This window comes from Pongo pygmaeus, chromosome 1 (assembly GCF_028885625.2).
Source record: "Pongo pygmaeus isolate AG05252 chromosome 1, NHGRI_mPonPyg2-v2.0_pri, whole genome shotgun sequence".
Taxonomy (NCBI): domain Eukaryota; kingdom Metazoa; phylum Chordata; class Mammalia; order Primates; family Hominidae; genus Pongo; species Pongo pygmaeus.
The window spans coordinates 204275935-204289730 of NC_072373.2; the positions used below are offsets into that span (position 1 = coordinate 204275935).

At 51.0% G+C, this 13796-nt stretch overlaps 1 protein-coding gene across 5 annotated transcripts in view; it reads right to left on the bottom strand.

The window, feature by feature from the left end:
* Positions 1–6040: 6040 nt before the first annotated feature.
* The window catches only part of RPS6KA1 (ribosomal protein S6 kinase A1), a 45634-nt gene continuing 37878 nt past the window's right edge, over positions 6041–13796 (bottom strand). For 4 of the 5 annotated variants that reach the window (XM_054499041.2, XM_063657956.1, XM_054499049.2 and 1 more), the window contains 5 exons: positions 9451–9612; positions 9136–9212; positions 8768–8885; positions 7705–7842; positions 6041–6985 (listed from right to left, as the gene is read on the bottom strand). In XM_054499041.2, coding sequence (XP_054355016.1) covers positions 6863–6985; positions 7705–7842; positions 8768–8885; positions 9136–9212; positions 9451–9612 — 618 coding nt within the window. In that variant the 3' untranslated portion in view covers positions 6041–6862. Of the gene's footprint in view, positions 6986–7704; positions 7843–8767; positions 8886–9135; positions 9213–9450; positions 9613–13796 lie in introns of those variants that run through there. The other variant, XM_063657957.1, reaches the window with a different exon arrangement.

A 13796-nucleotide genomic window follows, 5' to 3' on the forward strand; every position in this document is an offset into this window, starting at 1 on the left:
GGGACTGCCTTGTGATGTGGAGGATTCTCCATCACTGGTGGTATTCGAACAGAAAGTGGAAACCATCTGTGGGAGATTCCTATAGTGGGTGGAGGTTGAGTCAAGGCCTTTAAAGCCCTTCTGACTGTGACATTTTATGAGTCACTGTGGGAAGATATTTAGCCTGTGCACCAGGGTTGGTTGAATAGTAGGACACACATGAGCTTGGAGCCAGATAGGCCTGGGTTCAAAACCTGGCTGAACCACTTCCTTGCTTGGGGATTGTGGGCAAGTGTCCTTCCTTAGCCTCAGTTTCCTTGTTATAAAATGGAAATTGCAGGCCGAGTGCAGTGGCTCACGCCTGTAATCCCAGCACTTTGGGAGGCTGAGGCGGGTGGATCACGAGGTCAGGAGTTCAAGACCAGCCTGGCCAACATAGTGAAACCCCGTCTCTACTAAAAATACAAAAATTAGCCGGGCATGGTGGTGTGCACCTGTAGTCCCAGCTACTCGGGAGGCTGAGGCAGGAGAATCATTTGAACCCGGGAGATGGAGGTTGCAGTGACCCGAGACTGTCCCATTGCACTCCAGCCTGAGTGACCAAGCGAGACTCCATCTCAAATAAATAAATAAATAAATAAATAAATAACGGAAATTGTAATACCTCCCTCATTAGATTGCTTTGCATATTAGGGATGATGTGTATACTCTACCTGGTTAAAGAAGGAACTCAAGACCTTGTGCCTACCATGGCCAATGAACAAATGACCAGTCATGGGTCGGCGTGTTCTTTGTGGCCTTTCATTACGGGGTGAGTGAGTGAATTAAATCCATGTGTTAATCAAGGTGCTAACTGGTTGAATTATTTAACATATATAGGAAACCAGCCTTTTCTCTGTGGGGGCCAGTCTCTGAAATAATCATGGAAAACATGATACATAAGTGGGTTAAATGCAAAAAATGCTCAGGGATTTTGATGTCTGCATCAACAACTGAGAATCTGAGCCTCTGACCCAAAGGGGACATGTGAGATCATCTAAACAGTCCCCTATGGGAAGAGGAATCTCCTCTAAGACCTCAACACGTCATTAGTGCGCTGCGTGTGCAGCACAGGTGATGGGAACGCTCTACCTTCTGAGAATGTCTGTAGGAAACTCCCCAAATTCCCCATCTTGTTTTTTACAGCTTGCCAGCTGGGAAATAGAACTTTCCAACTGTGTTCTCCAATTGACACCAGACCCCAATGTTATGGGAACTTTATGATCACCTGGCTGGCTGAGGGAAAGGGGGGTCACCAGACAGATCTGTGGAACGTGTGACTAGGTCTTGGGCATTTTCAGAAGCAGAGAGGCTGGACAGCACACCAGTGAAGTGTGAGTTTCAGAAACATAGAGATCTCGATTTGAGTCCTGCTCTGCCTCTTAGCTGGGTCCTCGGGCAAGTCATTTAATTTGCAATCCTCAATTTTTTTGTGTGTGAAATTATCACATCTCCTCATAATGAGGATCAAATGAAATAAAGTAAGGGAAGCACTTGGTGCCCAGCACTCCCATCACGAGCATTTGATTGATAGTTGGGAGCCACTATTTTATGGGAGGGGACATTCTGCAGGGTGAGTGCTCAGGGGTTGTTATCTGGGCATTAAAGGGAAGAGTGGCCAGCCTGGGCAACATAGCGAGAACCCGTTTCTACAAAATAAAATAAAATAAATTAGCCAGGTATGGTGGTGCACACTTGTAGTCCCAGCTTGTTAGGCTGAGGTGGGAGGATCACTTGAGCCTGTAAAGTAGAGGTTGCAGCAAGCTTGGGTGACAGAACAAGACTCTCAAAAAAAAGGAAGAGTGACTGTGGAACTTGGGGACATGAGGATTGATCATTTGTTGTCCCAAGCTGGGTTATTGCTATTAGTGTTTTTTTTTTTTTTTTTACTTATTTAAAATATTTCCTGGGAGCATAGATTCAAGTTGCCTTGAATATACACTCTCATTGGTGGGTTTAAAAACATTTTTACTTTTTTTTTCTTTAAATAGAAACAGGGTCTTGGGTCTCACTACATTGCCCAGGATGGTCACAAACTCCTGGCCTCAAACAACCCACCTGCTTTGGCCTCCCAAAGTGCTGGGACTATGGGACTATAAGCGTGATCTACCATGCCCAGCCTATTAGTGGGTTTTGTCCAGGCAGTCAGCACTCAGAGAGGAAAGTTCCTACTGGAGGTGCTGGTGGCTGGGAACTGCGTTTCTGGAGTCCAGTGAGTCCCTGGGGGGCTGTCCCAACCTGTGAAAACTATAATAAGCCTAACTGCAAAGTTTTTTACCTTCCTAAACACATTCATATTCACACACTCATTTGATCTTCAGGTGATGCTGTGAGGTGGGCAAGAATTATCCCCATTTAGCAAGTGCAGAAACTGAAGCCCACAGAGGTGAAGTATTAGGGTTTTGGGGTTTGGCTGCTGAGAAACCTATGGACTCCCACCCCACCCACCCATCCACCATTTCCTGGTTCTTGAGTCTTCCTTCTGGTGCCCGGGGCAAGACACTAACTGCTCAATGCCTCCGAGCACCAGCTTCCCTTCCACCCCAGATGCCATTCCAGGCTCCAGCTCTATGCTTCCCCCAGCACCATCAAGTCTGCTCTCATTCACTCACCCATTCAACAAACACTAGCTGAGGACCAAAAAACTGTGTGCCAGGTGCACAGGATATGGAATGAACAAAGCACAGCCCACACCCTCAGGTTCACAGACCAGTGGGGAGAAAACACATCATCAGCTGTTTCCAAAAGTGTGGTATACACAGAAATGGGGCACGGAGCGGGGTCTGGGGACCCCAAAGGAAGGTCACCAAACACAATTTGGGGTGTCCTAGTTGGCTCCCTGGAGATGTCATTTGAATTTTCCTAAAGGATGGGAAATTAGCGGGGCACATGTGGCAGCAGAATCCAGTGGAGGCAGGAGCACGGCAGGTTTGGGTCTTGTGAGCAGTTTGGGGACAAGTTACAAAGCTGACACTGGGATCTTTGTGGGGGCCAGATCACACAGGACACTGAATTCAAGCGAGGATGCCTCAGCTCTATCTTGTAGACAGTGAGGAGTCACGTCAGGGCAGATGCTGGGTCAGATTTGTGATTGTAAATGGAGGATGTTGGGGACACAAAAGTCTGGAGAGATTTAGTAGGCTACTGGAAGAACAAAAATATGAGAAGGGCAGGGAGGATAGACAGGAGGGGATGGATCCTCCAAATATTTAGGAAACAGAATTGATGGTGCCAGGATGCAGAAGTTGGGGGAAGGAGGCAGGGTGATGCTCAGGATTCCAGCTGGGTGATGGGGTCCAGGGGAGACAACCCTGGGTGATGGGTGGGGCAGGAAATGTTGGTTCCAAGATGGGGAAACCAAGTCTCCAAGAAGCGAAACACACAGGACATGGGTTGGGACTAAGTACCACGTAAGTGTCACTGGTTGCACAGGAGGGCTTCTGAGCCCATGGGGCCCCAACAGCACCCTCCTTGCTCCTGTGGGGAGGCTGCCGGGCTTAGAATCTGTACACTTAGGCCAGCCCCGAAACTTAGCTGCTGTTATCAGAATCTCCATCATAACAGGACTGCTTCACTTCTAAGGCCCTGGCTTTCTAAAATCTGTAAAGTGGGGAGGCTGAGAAGTAATGGAAACCAAGGCCTGGTTCATAAGGCTTGGAATCTTGCCAGACTGGGGGTGGGGGGGGTCCTCTGGCTGTCATCCCTGAGTGTCCCTTGCTGGTGCTCCAGGGCTCAGCACAAGCATCCCCCCACCCCCTCATCTTTGCTCAGTCCCTAGAACAGCACTTCTCAAACTTTAATATGCACAGAAATCACATATAGATCTTGTTATAAGATAGATTCCTATTAACCAGGTCTGGGGACAGGCCTGAGATTCAGCACTTCTACCCAGCACCCAGATGATGCTGATGCTACTGGTATGTGGACCACACTCTCAGAAGCCCCGTCTCTTGGCTTTGCAAACTTTCTCCAAGCTAATGACTTCCAAATTTATCTTTCCAGTCCAGATCTCTCCCTAGAACTTCAACTTCTAATTACAACTCTTATTTGACATCTCCATTTGGATATTTATTTATTTATTTATTTATTTTTTGAGATGGAGTCTCGCTCTGTCGCCCAGGCTGGAGTGCAGTCGCATGATCTCGGCTCACTGCAAGCTCCATCTTCCGGGTTCATGCCATTCTCCTGCCTCAGCCTCCTGAGTAGCTGGGACTGGTGCCCACCACTAGGCCCGGCTAATTTTTTGTATTTTTAGTAGAGACGGGGTTTCACCGTGTTAGCCAGGATTGTCTCGATCTCCTGACCTCCTGATCTGCCTGTCTCGGCCTCCCAAAGTGCTGGGATTACAGGCGTGAGCCACTGCACCCAGCCTAATTTTCTATTATTTTTAGTAGAGATGGGGTTTCTCCATGTTGGTCAGGCTGGTTTCGAACTCTCAACCTCAGGTGATCCACCTGCCTCGGCCTCCCAAAGTGCTGGGATTACAGGTGTGAGCCACCATGCCCAGCCATTTGGATACTTAAAAGTTACCTCCCACAGAGCTCTAAAAATTTTCCTCAAACCTATTTCTCTCCAATGCTTCCCCCAAAACTCTTTCCCCCAAAATCTAGAAGATATCTTTGAATCTTCTGTTTCCCTTATCCTCTGCATGCAAACTGCCAGCAAGTGCTGTCTACTTTACCTCCAAAGCATATCCTGACCCCATCCACTCCATCCCAATCTCCACCCTACCACCCTAGTCCAAGCCACCTCATCTCTTGCCTGGGCTACTGCAGTAGCCACCAACCTGGTCACCCTCCTTCCCTCCTGCCTCCCCACCTCACTGCCCAAATTCTCTACAGAGCAGTTGGAGTGATCTGTTATTTTTTTGAGACAGTCTTGCTCTGTTGCCTGGGCTGGACTGCAGTGGTGCGATCGCGGCTCACTGCAACCTCTGCCTCCCAGGTTCAAGCAATTCTCATGCCTCAGCCTTGCGAGCTGATGGGACTACAGGCATGCACCACCACACCCAGCTAATTTTTGTATTTTTAGTAGAGAGAGTTTCACCATGTTGGCCAGGCTGGTCTTGAACTCCTGACCTCAAGTGATCTGCCTGCCTCGGCCTCCCAAAGTGCTGGGATAACAGGCGTGAACCACTGCATCTGGCCCAGAGTGATCTTTTAAAAATGTGAATCAAGTCATGATCAAATCGTATCACTTTCCTGCTCAAATTATTTTAGGAGCTTGCGCCTCCCTCAGAATTAAACGCACGCCTATTCCTGGCCTACAATGCCTAGCACAACTGGCCTCTGCCTCCTTTCCAGCCTCATCTTGGGCAAACGCCTGGTTCTGGGGTCACAGCTACATCAGCCTCCTCTCATCCCTGAGCACATCGAGCCTGTTTCCCCCTCATGGCCTTTGTCCTGACTGCCCTCTACCAGTCTTGGCTGACCCCTTCTCACCATTCAGATCTCAGCTCCTGAGTTACCTCCCCAGAATGGCCTTCCCTAACCCCCCAATTTCTCATCCCAGTTTAATTCTGCACATGTCTTATCAGTAGCTGACCATGGCTTGTTAAGTGTCCGTTTCCCCTACTGGGAGGTAAGACCCCTGGACACAATGACCTTGTTCTTTACCTGGTTCATCAGCATCCAGAACAGGGCCAGAATGAGTGCTCAGAAAATACTGCATGAGAAAATGTCATTCCCCAACTTAAGCCTGTTTCCCCATCTATAAAACAGGGATAATATAGAGCATCTACCTCACAGGGTTAAGATTAAATGAGATATTCATGTGAGGCCCAGGCATAGTGCCTGGCACTTGGTCACCAGTGGCTAATAATACTGTTATCAATACCATAATGAAATCCCCTGGCAGGAACACGTGGGCCAGGCCAGCAGGATTCCCACACACTCCCCAGATGACCTGGTTCCAAGCAGCTGGGCTAATTGGCCCTGGCCCATTTTCTGTCACTGCCAATGTCTTCAACATCCGATAGCAGAGAGAGGGTAAATTCAGGGATGAAGAGTGGAGGAGAGCGTGCTTCAACTCAACAGTTTATTAGAAAGGCCATGGACAGATGAACCCTGAGTAACCAGCTGAGGAAGAAATGAAAAAAGACCCTGTCCCTCATGGCCCGCCCACTGGCCTCCTGTGAACTCTGTCCTGTTGCCAACCCCAAATGAAGTCAGCCAAAAAGTGCTTTCCACATCCTCTCTCTGGGGCTGCCCAGCCTGACCGCAGGGGATCCACTGGCAGAGCCAAGGTGGATGCTGGTGTCTGAAGCTGGAAGCCAGCAGGGCATGAGTCCCCTCCTGTAGCAGGAAGTGGTTCTAGAACTCCCAGCAGAACAGAACGGAAAAGGAGCTGATTGGGGATAGAATTAGTTCTGCTAAACAGCCAGAGGCTCTGAGAGAGGTGACACTGGACTGTCTCGGAGGTGTGTGCAGATGGCTACAGATGGCCAATCGTGGGGGTCCCCAGGGTGGGATCCCAAAGCTGCTCTAAAGAGTCTCAGAGAGCCCCAGCGTGACTCAGTTCCCCTCCTGGGGTCGCAATGGCTGTTTCTGCTCCCAGAAAGGCAAATGGATCTTGTAAAAATCCATGGTGGTTGATGCCATTTTTTCCATAAAAAAAGAGTTTATACAGTGAATCGCTTTCCACCAGCAGAGCCTGAGCTGAGAAGAGTCCATCCTGGGGAAGAAGGCACTTCTCACACCCTCACTAGGGGTGTTGTGGGCTGGCAGCTTCCCCGGCCCCTCGGGTTCCAGCTCCCTCTGGCCCTGTGGTTCCGGCCTGCTCCCTCTGGGAAGCATGCTGACTCCGTCAAGCTAGCACCGCCCTGTGGCCTGAATGCCCTGGTGCCTCACAGGGTGGTGGATGGCAACTTCCTCACTCGCCTCTGGGCCAGGATGGATGACTCGATGGGCTTCAGCTGGGGGGTGGGCTTGGAGCTGTTGAGTGCGGAGTACGTGGCAGCCATGGCTCCCTGAAAGAGAAGCGGGGAGGTCAGGTCACAATGGTGGGAGATGTAGCAGGGAGGGGATGCATGCCCCAAGGGTAGGCCAGCCCCTCTCAGTGTTCCACAGCCCACTGTTTTTTGTTTTGTTTTTGTTTTTTGTTTTTTGTTTTTGAGATACAGTCTCACTCTGTCACCCAGGCTGGAATGCAGTGGCAGAATCTTGGCTCACTGCAACCTCCGCCCCCAGGGTTCAAGCGATTCTCCTGTCTCAGCCTCCCAAATGGCTGGGATTACAGGCGCTTGCCACCACGCCTGGCTAATTTTTGTATTTTTAGTAGAGATGGGGTTTCACCATCTTGGTCAGGCTGGTCTTGAACTCCTGACCTCGTGATCCACCCACCTCGGCCTCCCAAAGTGCTGGGATTACAGGTGTGAGCCACCGCGCCCAGCCTAGCCCACTGTTAATCCAGCCTCAGTGGTCCTTTATGGTCATGGGTCCTGCCTCCCCCATCAGACTGGAGGGTTCAGAGGTCAGCAGCTGTGTCTTCCAGAGGACTGGGGGCTGTGAGTGCACCGTGACACTGTAGTGTGTTAGGCTCCCTAACGGCAGGGCTGTGTCTTCTTCTCCTATGTTCCACCTCATGGTGCTCGTACAGACATGGCATTGCCTGGCTCTTCCACAAGTCCCTGACCATGCCACCTTGGGCTGACCCCCCAGATGCCTAGCAGCCCAAGGGTGGCCATACCTTCACAAGCTGTAGGTCCTGGTGGGACAGCTGGCTTTGGGGAAGCTTGTCTTTCTGGGTGACCCATGGATGCTGCAGAACCTGCTTAGCTGTGAGGCGCTGGTGGGGATCCACGTGTAGCATCTTGGACACCAGGTCCTGGGGACACAGTGGGCAAGGGGATTGTGGGAGGGCTGCAGGGGAGCAGGCCCCTGATGGGGCACAGGAGGGCAACCATCTCCTGCTAGCTCCCGCCTGAACCCTTGCAGCAGCCCCTGGGATCCATTCTCCACGCTGCTCCAGGGCTCCCCGCACACAGCCAAGGTTCCTGTCACTGGGCCTTCGCTGCTCTAGGCCCTTCGTCCTGGAACATCCTTCCATTTCTCCTTTGCCTTCAAAAAGCCATGTGGGAAGGTGGGAAAAGCCTCAGGTTTGGGCTCAGACAGATTCAGGTTCAAAACCTGCCTTTGCACTCATCAAGTGAGTGCCCTGGGAAAGTTCCTTCAACTCTCTGAGCCTCAGTTTCCCTGCTGAGAAATAGGAATAACCACTCCCTGCCTCACAGGTTGATGTGAGGTGGCCGTATGTAGAGGGTTCAACTCTGGCTGGCATACAGGTTCCCAATAACCAAAAACTGTTGCTAATACTGAAAGCTCACATGCTGCTTCCTCCGAGGAGGCTCTGCTTGGCATGGCCAGTTGCTCTGCTCTGTGTCTCCACGGTCCACACCCCTGGCCAAGAGGGTCCGTCTATCTGTGCCTCCAGGCATCTCTGCCCCTTGTGTGCAAACCTGTATCCCTCACTACACTAGGTTTCCACAAGGCCGGGACTGTGATGATGCAGCCCTCGGTGCCCCACAGGGTCCAGAATGAGAAGGGCCAATGAATGACCACCAGATTACCCCAACAAGGTGCGGAGGTGGTGGTGGTCTGCCTGGGAATCTTCAGCTTGGAGAAATACAGCAACAGGCATTTGTGGAACATCCACTTGGAGAAATGAGGCTGTTCATGAACTGCTGAAAAGCCCTGGGATGGGACTCTGCCTCCCTCCTCCAAATAAGCCCACGCAGGCCGTACAGACTCACCTTGGCTGTCTCTGAAACTGTGTTCCAATTTCCCCCACTGAGGGTAAACTTCCCACTGCCGATCCTGGTTAGGATTTCCTCTGGTGTGTCACTGGGACCGTTGGCAAATGGAGTGTATCTGCAGAAAAGCCCGCACGGTCTGCGTACAGACTCTGGCCTCCATACTGGGGCTGGGGCTGCGGTGGGAAACTGTGTCTCCCCCTCAGATGGGGTACTCCCAAGGTAGAGCTCCCGGAGGCAGGAGCATGTCTCTATTTCCAGACCATCCTGGGGCAAGGCTGGCTGAGCCATTCCTATCAGACAAGCACCACTCAGCCCAAATGCTAGGGCTGCAGGAGTGGGGAAGGGTCCAGGCCAGGGGCACTCACCCTGCCAGCATGGTGTAGAGCAGAATGCCCAGGCTCCAGATGTCGCAGCCTTCATCATAGCCCTGGCGCTTCAGCACCTGGCAACAGGGCAGGAGAGGTGGTCAGTCTGTGGGGGCAGTAGAAAGTCGCCACAGATGTTTCCTGCTACTCCCCTCAAAGGCAGGACAAGGGTCCCAGGCACAGGCTAGACCTTCCCTTGCCAGCTGGGCCAAGGTCACAGAGACTGGAGTCCTGGCTAATGTGGGGCCTCTGGGAGGGGGCACAAGGCCTCCAATTCCCCCTCACTCTTACAGCTGAGGAGGCTGGGCCACTCACCTCGGGCGCCACGAAGTTGGCTGTGTAGCAAGGTGTCATGAGGAGCCCATTCTCAGCCCGCAGCTGTTTGGCAAAACCAAAGTCACAGATGCGCAGGCACTCGGGATTCCCGGACTCGTCCACATACAGGATGTTGCTGGGCTTCAGGTCCCTGTGCACAACCTAGGGGCAGGGGGCTGGGGTCAGTTCTCAGTATGGGGAGGCGGCTAGTGGCCCAGTTCAGCTGCCAGGGATCAGAAAGTTACACAGACAGGGTGCAGAGGGACGGGTGCATGGACCTGGCATCCGAGAGAAGGGGAAGGGGCTGAAATGAGGGTCTTATTACTGCTGCTACTGACTTCGTGTAGGTGTCTACAGGTAGCTCTAAGTTAACCTGTCCAAAACTGAACTCTCAATTCTCCCCTAAAACCTACTCATCACATAATCTTACCTTGTGGCAACTCCATCCTTCCTGTTACTTAGGTCAAAATCTTAAAAGTCATTTTTTTTTTTTTTTGAGATGGAGTCTCCCTCTGTCACCCAGGCTGGAGTGCAGTGGCACGATCTCAGCTCACTGTAGCCTCTGCCTGCCGGGTTCAAGCGATTCTCCTGCCTCAGCCTCCCAAGTATCTAGGATTACAGGCACCCGCCACCATGCCTGGCTGATTTTTGTATTTTTAGTAGAGATGGGGTTTCACCATGTTGGTCAGGCTGGTCTCAAACTCCTGACCTCAAGTGATCTGCCCGCCTCGGCCTCCCAAAATGCTGGGATTACAGGCGTGAGCCACCACTCCCGGCCCTATTTTCCTTATCTTTAAAATCAAAGAATACACTGCTTTACTTTTATCTGTACCATTTCCCACTACTTAACATAATATTTAATTTGTTTTCTGAGTCTGCCCACTGGAACGTAAGCTCCCTGAGTGTTTTGCTCACTGCTGTATCCCAGCACTTAAACTAGCTCCTAGTACATGGCAGGTATTCAATAAATAAATATCTGTTGAATGAATGGATGAATGACACTTACTGCTGAGGCCATAAGCAAACGGCTTTCCTCTGGGCCCTGTTTGCTCATCTGTAACTTGAGGGGGCTGAACCACCCCACATTTCATTCTTCTCCTCCCCACACTCTGTAAGACTTTTTTGTTTTGTTTTGTTTTGAGACAGGGTCTGTGTTGCCCAGGCTGGAGTACAGCAGCATGATTCATGGCTCACTGCAACCTCAATCTCTGAGCTCAAGTAATCCTCACACCTCAACCTCACAAGTAGCTGGGACTAGAGGCATGTGCCACCACACCCAGCTAATTTTTAAAACATTTTTTGCAGAGACAGGGTCTCGCTATGTTGCCCAGGCTGCTCTTGAACCCCTGGGCTCAAGTGATCCTCCTGCCTGGGTCTCTCAAAGTGCTGGGATTAAAGGTGTGAGTAACTGTGCCTGGCCTGTACAGTTCCATTCATAGTCAATCCTCTAACTATCAATTACTAGTACCTCTCAGATCTCTAACCCTAGTCCAGAACTTTCCTGAGTCTTGGCTCATAAATCCAACTGCCTACCACACGGCAACCACTGGATGTTCCACAGAGCCTCAAACTCAACACATCCCACACTAAACTCCTCATGTTCTCATCTTCCTGTTCCTCCTCCCCTAAGCTAATGGAACCTCCCTGGGCATTGTCAAAAAACCTTCAAAGGCTCCCTACCTGCAAGATAAAGCCCAAAGTCCCTACCCTAACATGGGAGGCACAGCCATCATTTGTTCCAGCCTCACTGTCCATTGCATCCTTCAGGTGCCCTGAGCTCAGGCCACCAGGGGCTCCTTTGGTAACGATCATAACCCTATGTCTGTGGAATGCCCGTTCACCTTCAGCACCCAGTGCAGGGCCTAGCACAGAGCAAATGCTAAGTGAACTTTGTGCAGTGAATGAACAAATCACACCTTTGAAACACAGAGATAGACACCTTGCAGGTTAGATGAGCAGAGTTTTGCAGGTTAGTTGGTTTTATTCAGATAGTCTTTTCATAGTCTCAATTGATCTCCAAGCCCTCCAGCAATGCCCGTGGAGCCCGTGGAGAAGGTAGACATGGCCCAGCACAGTCCACCTCCATAGGGAGAAGAGTGCCAGGTAGATGAGGGGGAAAGGGCCACACTGTTAGTGTGGCCCCAGCAACGCACTGTATCCAAGCCTTGGAGAAAGTCCTGTGGGCTCTCTCCTTCAAACACAATTGTATGCCCACAGCACAAGGCCAGGCCCCCAGGAATGTGGACTCTACCTAGAGGTCAGGGATGCTCAGCTTGGCTGAGGACACCAACTACCCTGCACAAGTGAACTCCCAGTTTACAAAGAACGTTACCAGTCGTGATCTCACTGGAGCCATCCACTGCACCTCAGCGGGTGGACAGGAATTATTGGCTCCATTTTACAGAGGAGAAAACCAAGGCTCTGAGAGGACACTTTTCTTTTTTTTTTGAGATGGAGTCTCGCCAGCAGCACAATCTTGGATCATTGCAACCTCCGTCTCCCAGGTTCAAGCAATTCTCCTGTCTCAGCTTCCCGGGTAGCTGGAATTACAGGTGTGCGCCACTATGCCTGGCTAATTTTTGTATTATAGAGACAGGGTTTCACCCTGTTGGCTAGGCTGGTTTTAAACTCTGGTCTCAAGTGATCTTCCCACCTTGGCCTCCCAAAGTGCTGGGATTACAGGTGTGAGCCACTACACCCAGCCTGAGAGGACAATTGACTTGCATGTAGGTTAGAGGCAGAGGCAAGACCAGAACCCAGTTCTGACCTTAATTCCATAGTCTTTCCAGTTTAGTGTGGCACACATGACACTACTGGGACACAGGGATACGGAAGTTGACCGTTTTTTAAAATTTATTTATTTTTTTGAGGTGGAGTTTTGGTTTTGTTGCCCAGGCTGAAGTGCAATGGCGCAATCTCGGCTCAGTGCAACCTCTGCCTCCCAGGCTCAAGCAATTCTCCTGCCTCAGCCTCCCGAGGAGCTAGGATTACAGGCGTCTGCTACCATGCCCAGCTAATTCTTTGTATTTTTAGTAGAGATAGGGTTTCATCATGTTGGCCAGGCTGGTCTCGAACTCCTGACCTCAGGCAATCCACCTGCCTCAGCCTCCCAAAGTGCTGGGATTACAGGCGTGAGCCACCACGCCCGGCTCAAGTTGTTGATCTTTTTTCCTACCCTAATACAACATAGAGAAACTACAAATTCCTATAGGAAACTGTCTCACCACTGCCAGTGGCAGAATAGTAGGGATGGTGAGTGGGGGAGGGGAAGTACAGCTTTAAAAAGCCCCACAGGTGATTCTGATACCTGACCCTCAGGAGTGTATGTGGGGGGAGGAAAAGTATAGTCTCACATCTCACCGCATGGAAAATCACAACAGGCTGGGCAAGTAATGAGTGAAGCCAGGCAGAGTGGGAACCTCCAAGCAGTACACAGAGGACAGCGGCTACCTGGCTCCAGCTGACAGTCGCTACATAGCAACTCGGACCCAGTGTTTTTAAAAGCAGCCGAATTACCAAACCTTACTAAACCATACCTCAAATCAAAAAACACCCCTTATCTTGCAGGCCAAACAAAATATACGTGTAGGCCAAATGCAGGCGCTGGAGCAATAGGCTGTGACCTCCAGGAGAGTTGGGATTCCAGTCACAGGAAGGAGTCGGGCAGGCCAGGGTGTGAATCCTGGCTTTACCATCCACTCACAGCTGTGTGGTTTTGGGCATGACATTTAACATCGCTAGCCTTCAGTTTCCTCACTTGTAAAATGGGGCTGATAATAGTATTCAACCCCAGGCTTATAGAGAAGGACAGGAATATTTAGCAAAGGGCTTGGGAAATGACGGACATCACAGTAACCCCAGAACTGCCTTGGACTGAACCCCTCTATCCTGCTGGATGTTAAGACACAGTGACTGCTTGGGAAGATGCACTAGAGACCAGGCCGGGCATGGTGGCTCATGCCTGTAATCCCAGCACTTTGGGAGGCCGAGGCGGGCAGATCACAAGGTTGGGAGTTCGAGACCAGCCTGACCAACAGGGAGAAACCCCGTCTCTACTAAAATACAAAAGTTAGCCGGGCGTGGTGGCGTGCACCTGTAGTCCCAGCTATGCGGGAGGCTGAGGCAGGAGAATTGCCTAAACCTGGGAGGTGGAGGTTGCAGTGAGCCGAGATTGCACCACTGCACTCCAGCCTGGGCGACAGAGCTAAACTCCATCTCAAAAACAAACAAACAAACAACAACCAAAAAAAAACCTAGAGACCAGATGCTGTCCAAAGCAGCACAGGCTCTGGGCTGGGTGCAATGGCTCACACCTGTAAATCTCAGCAGTTTGGGAGGCTGAGGTG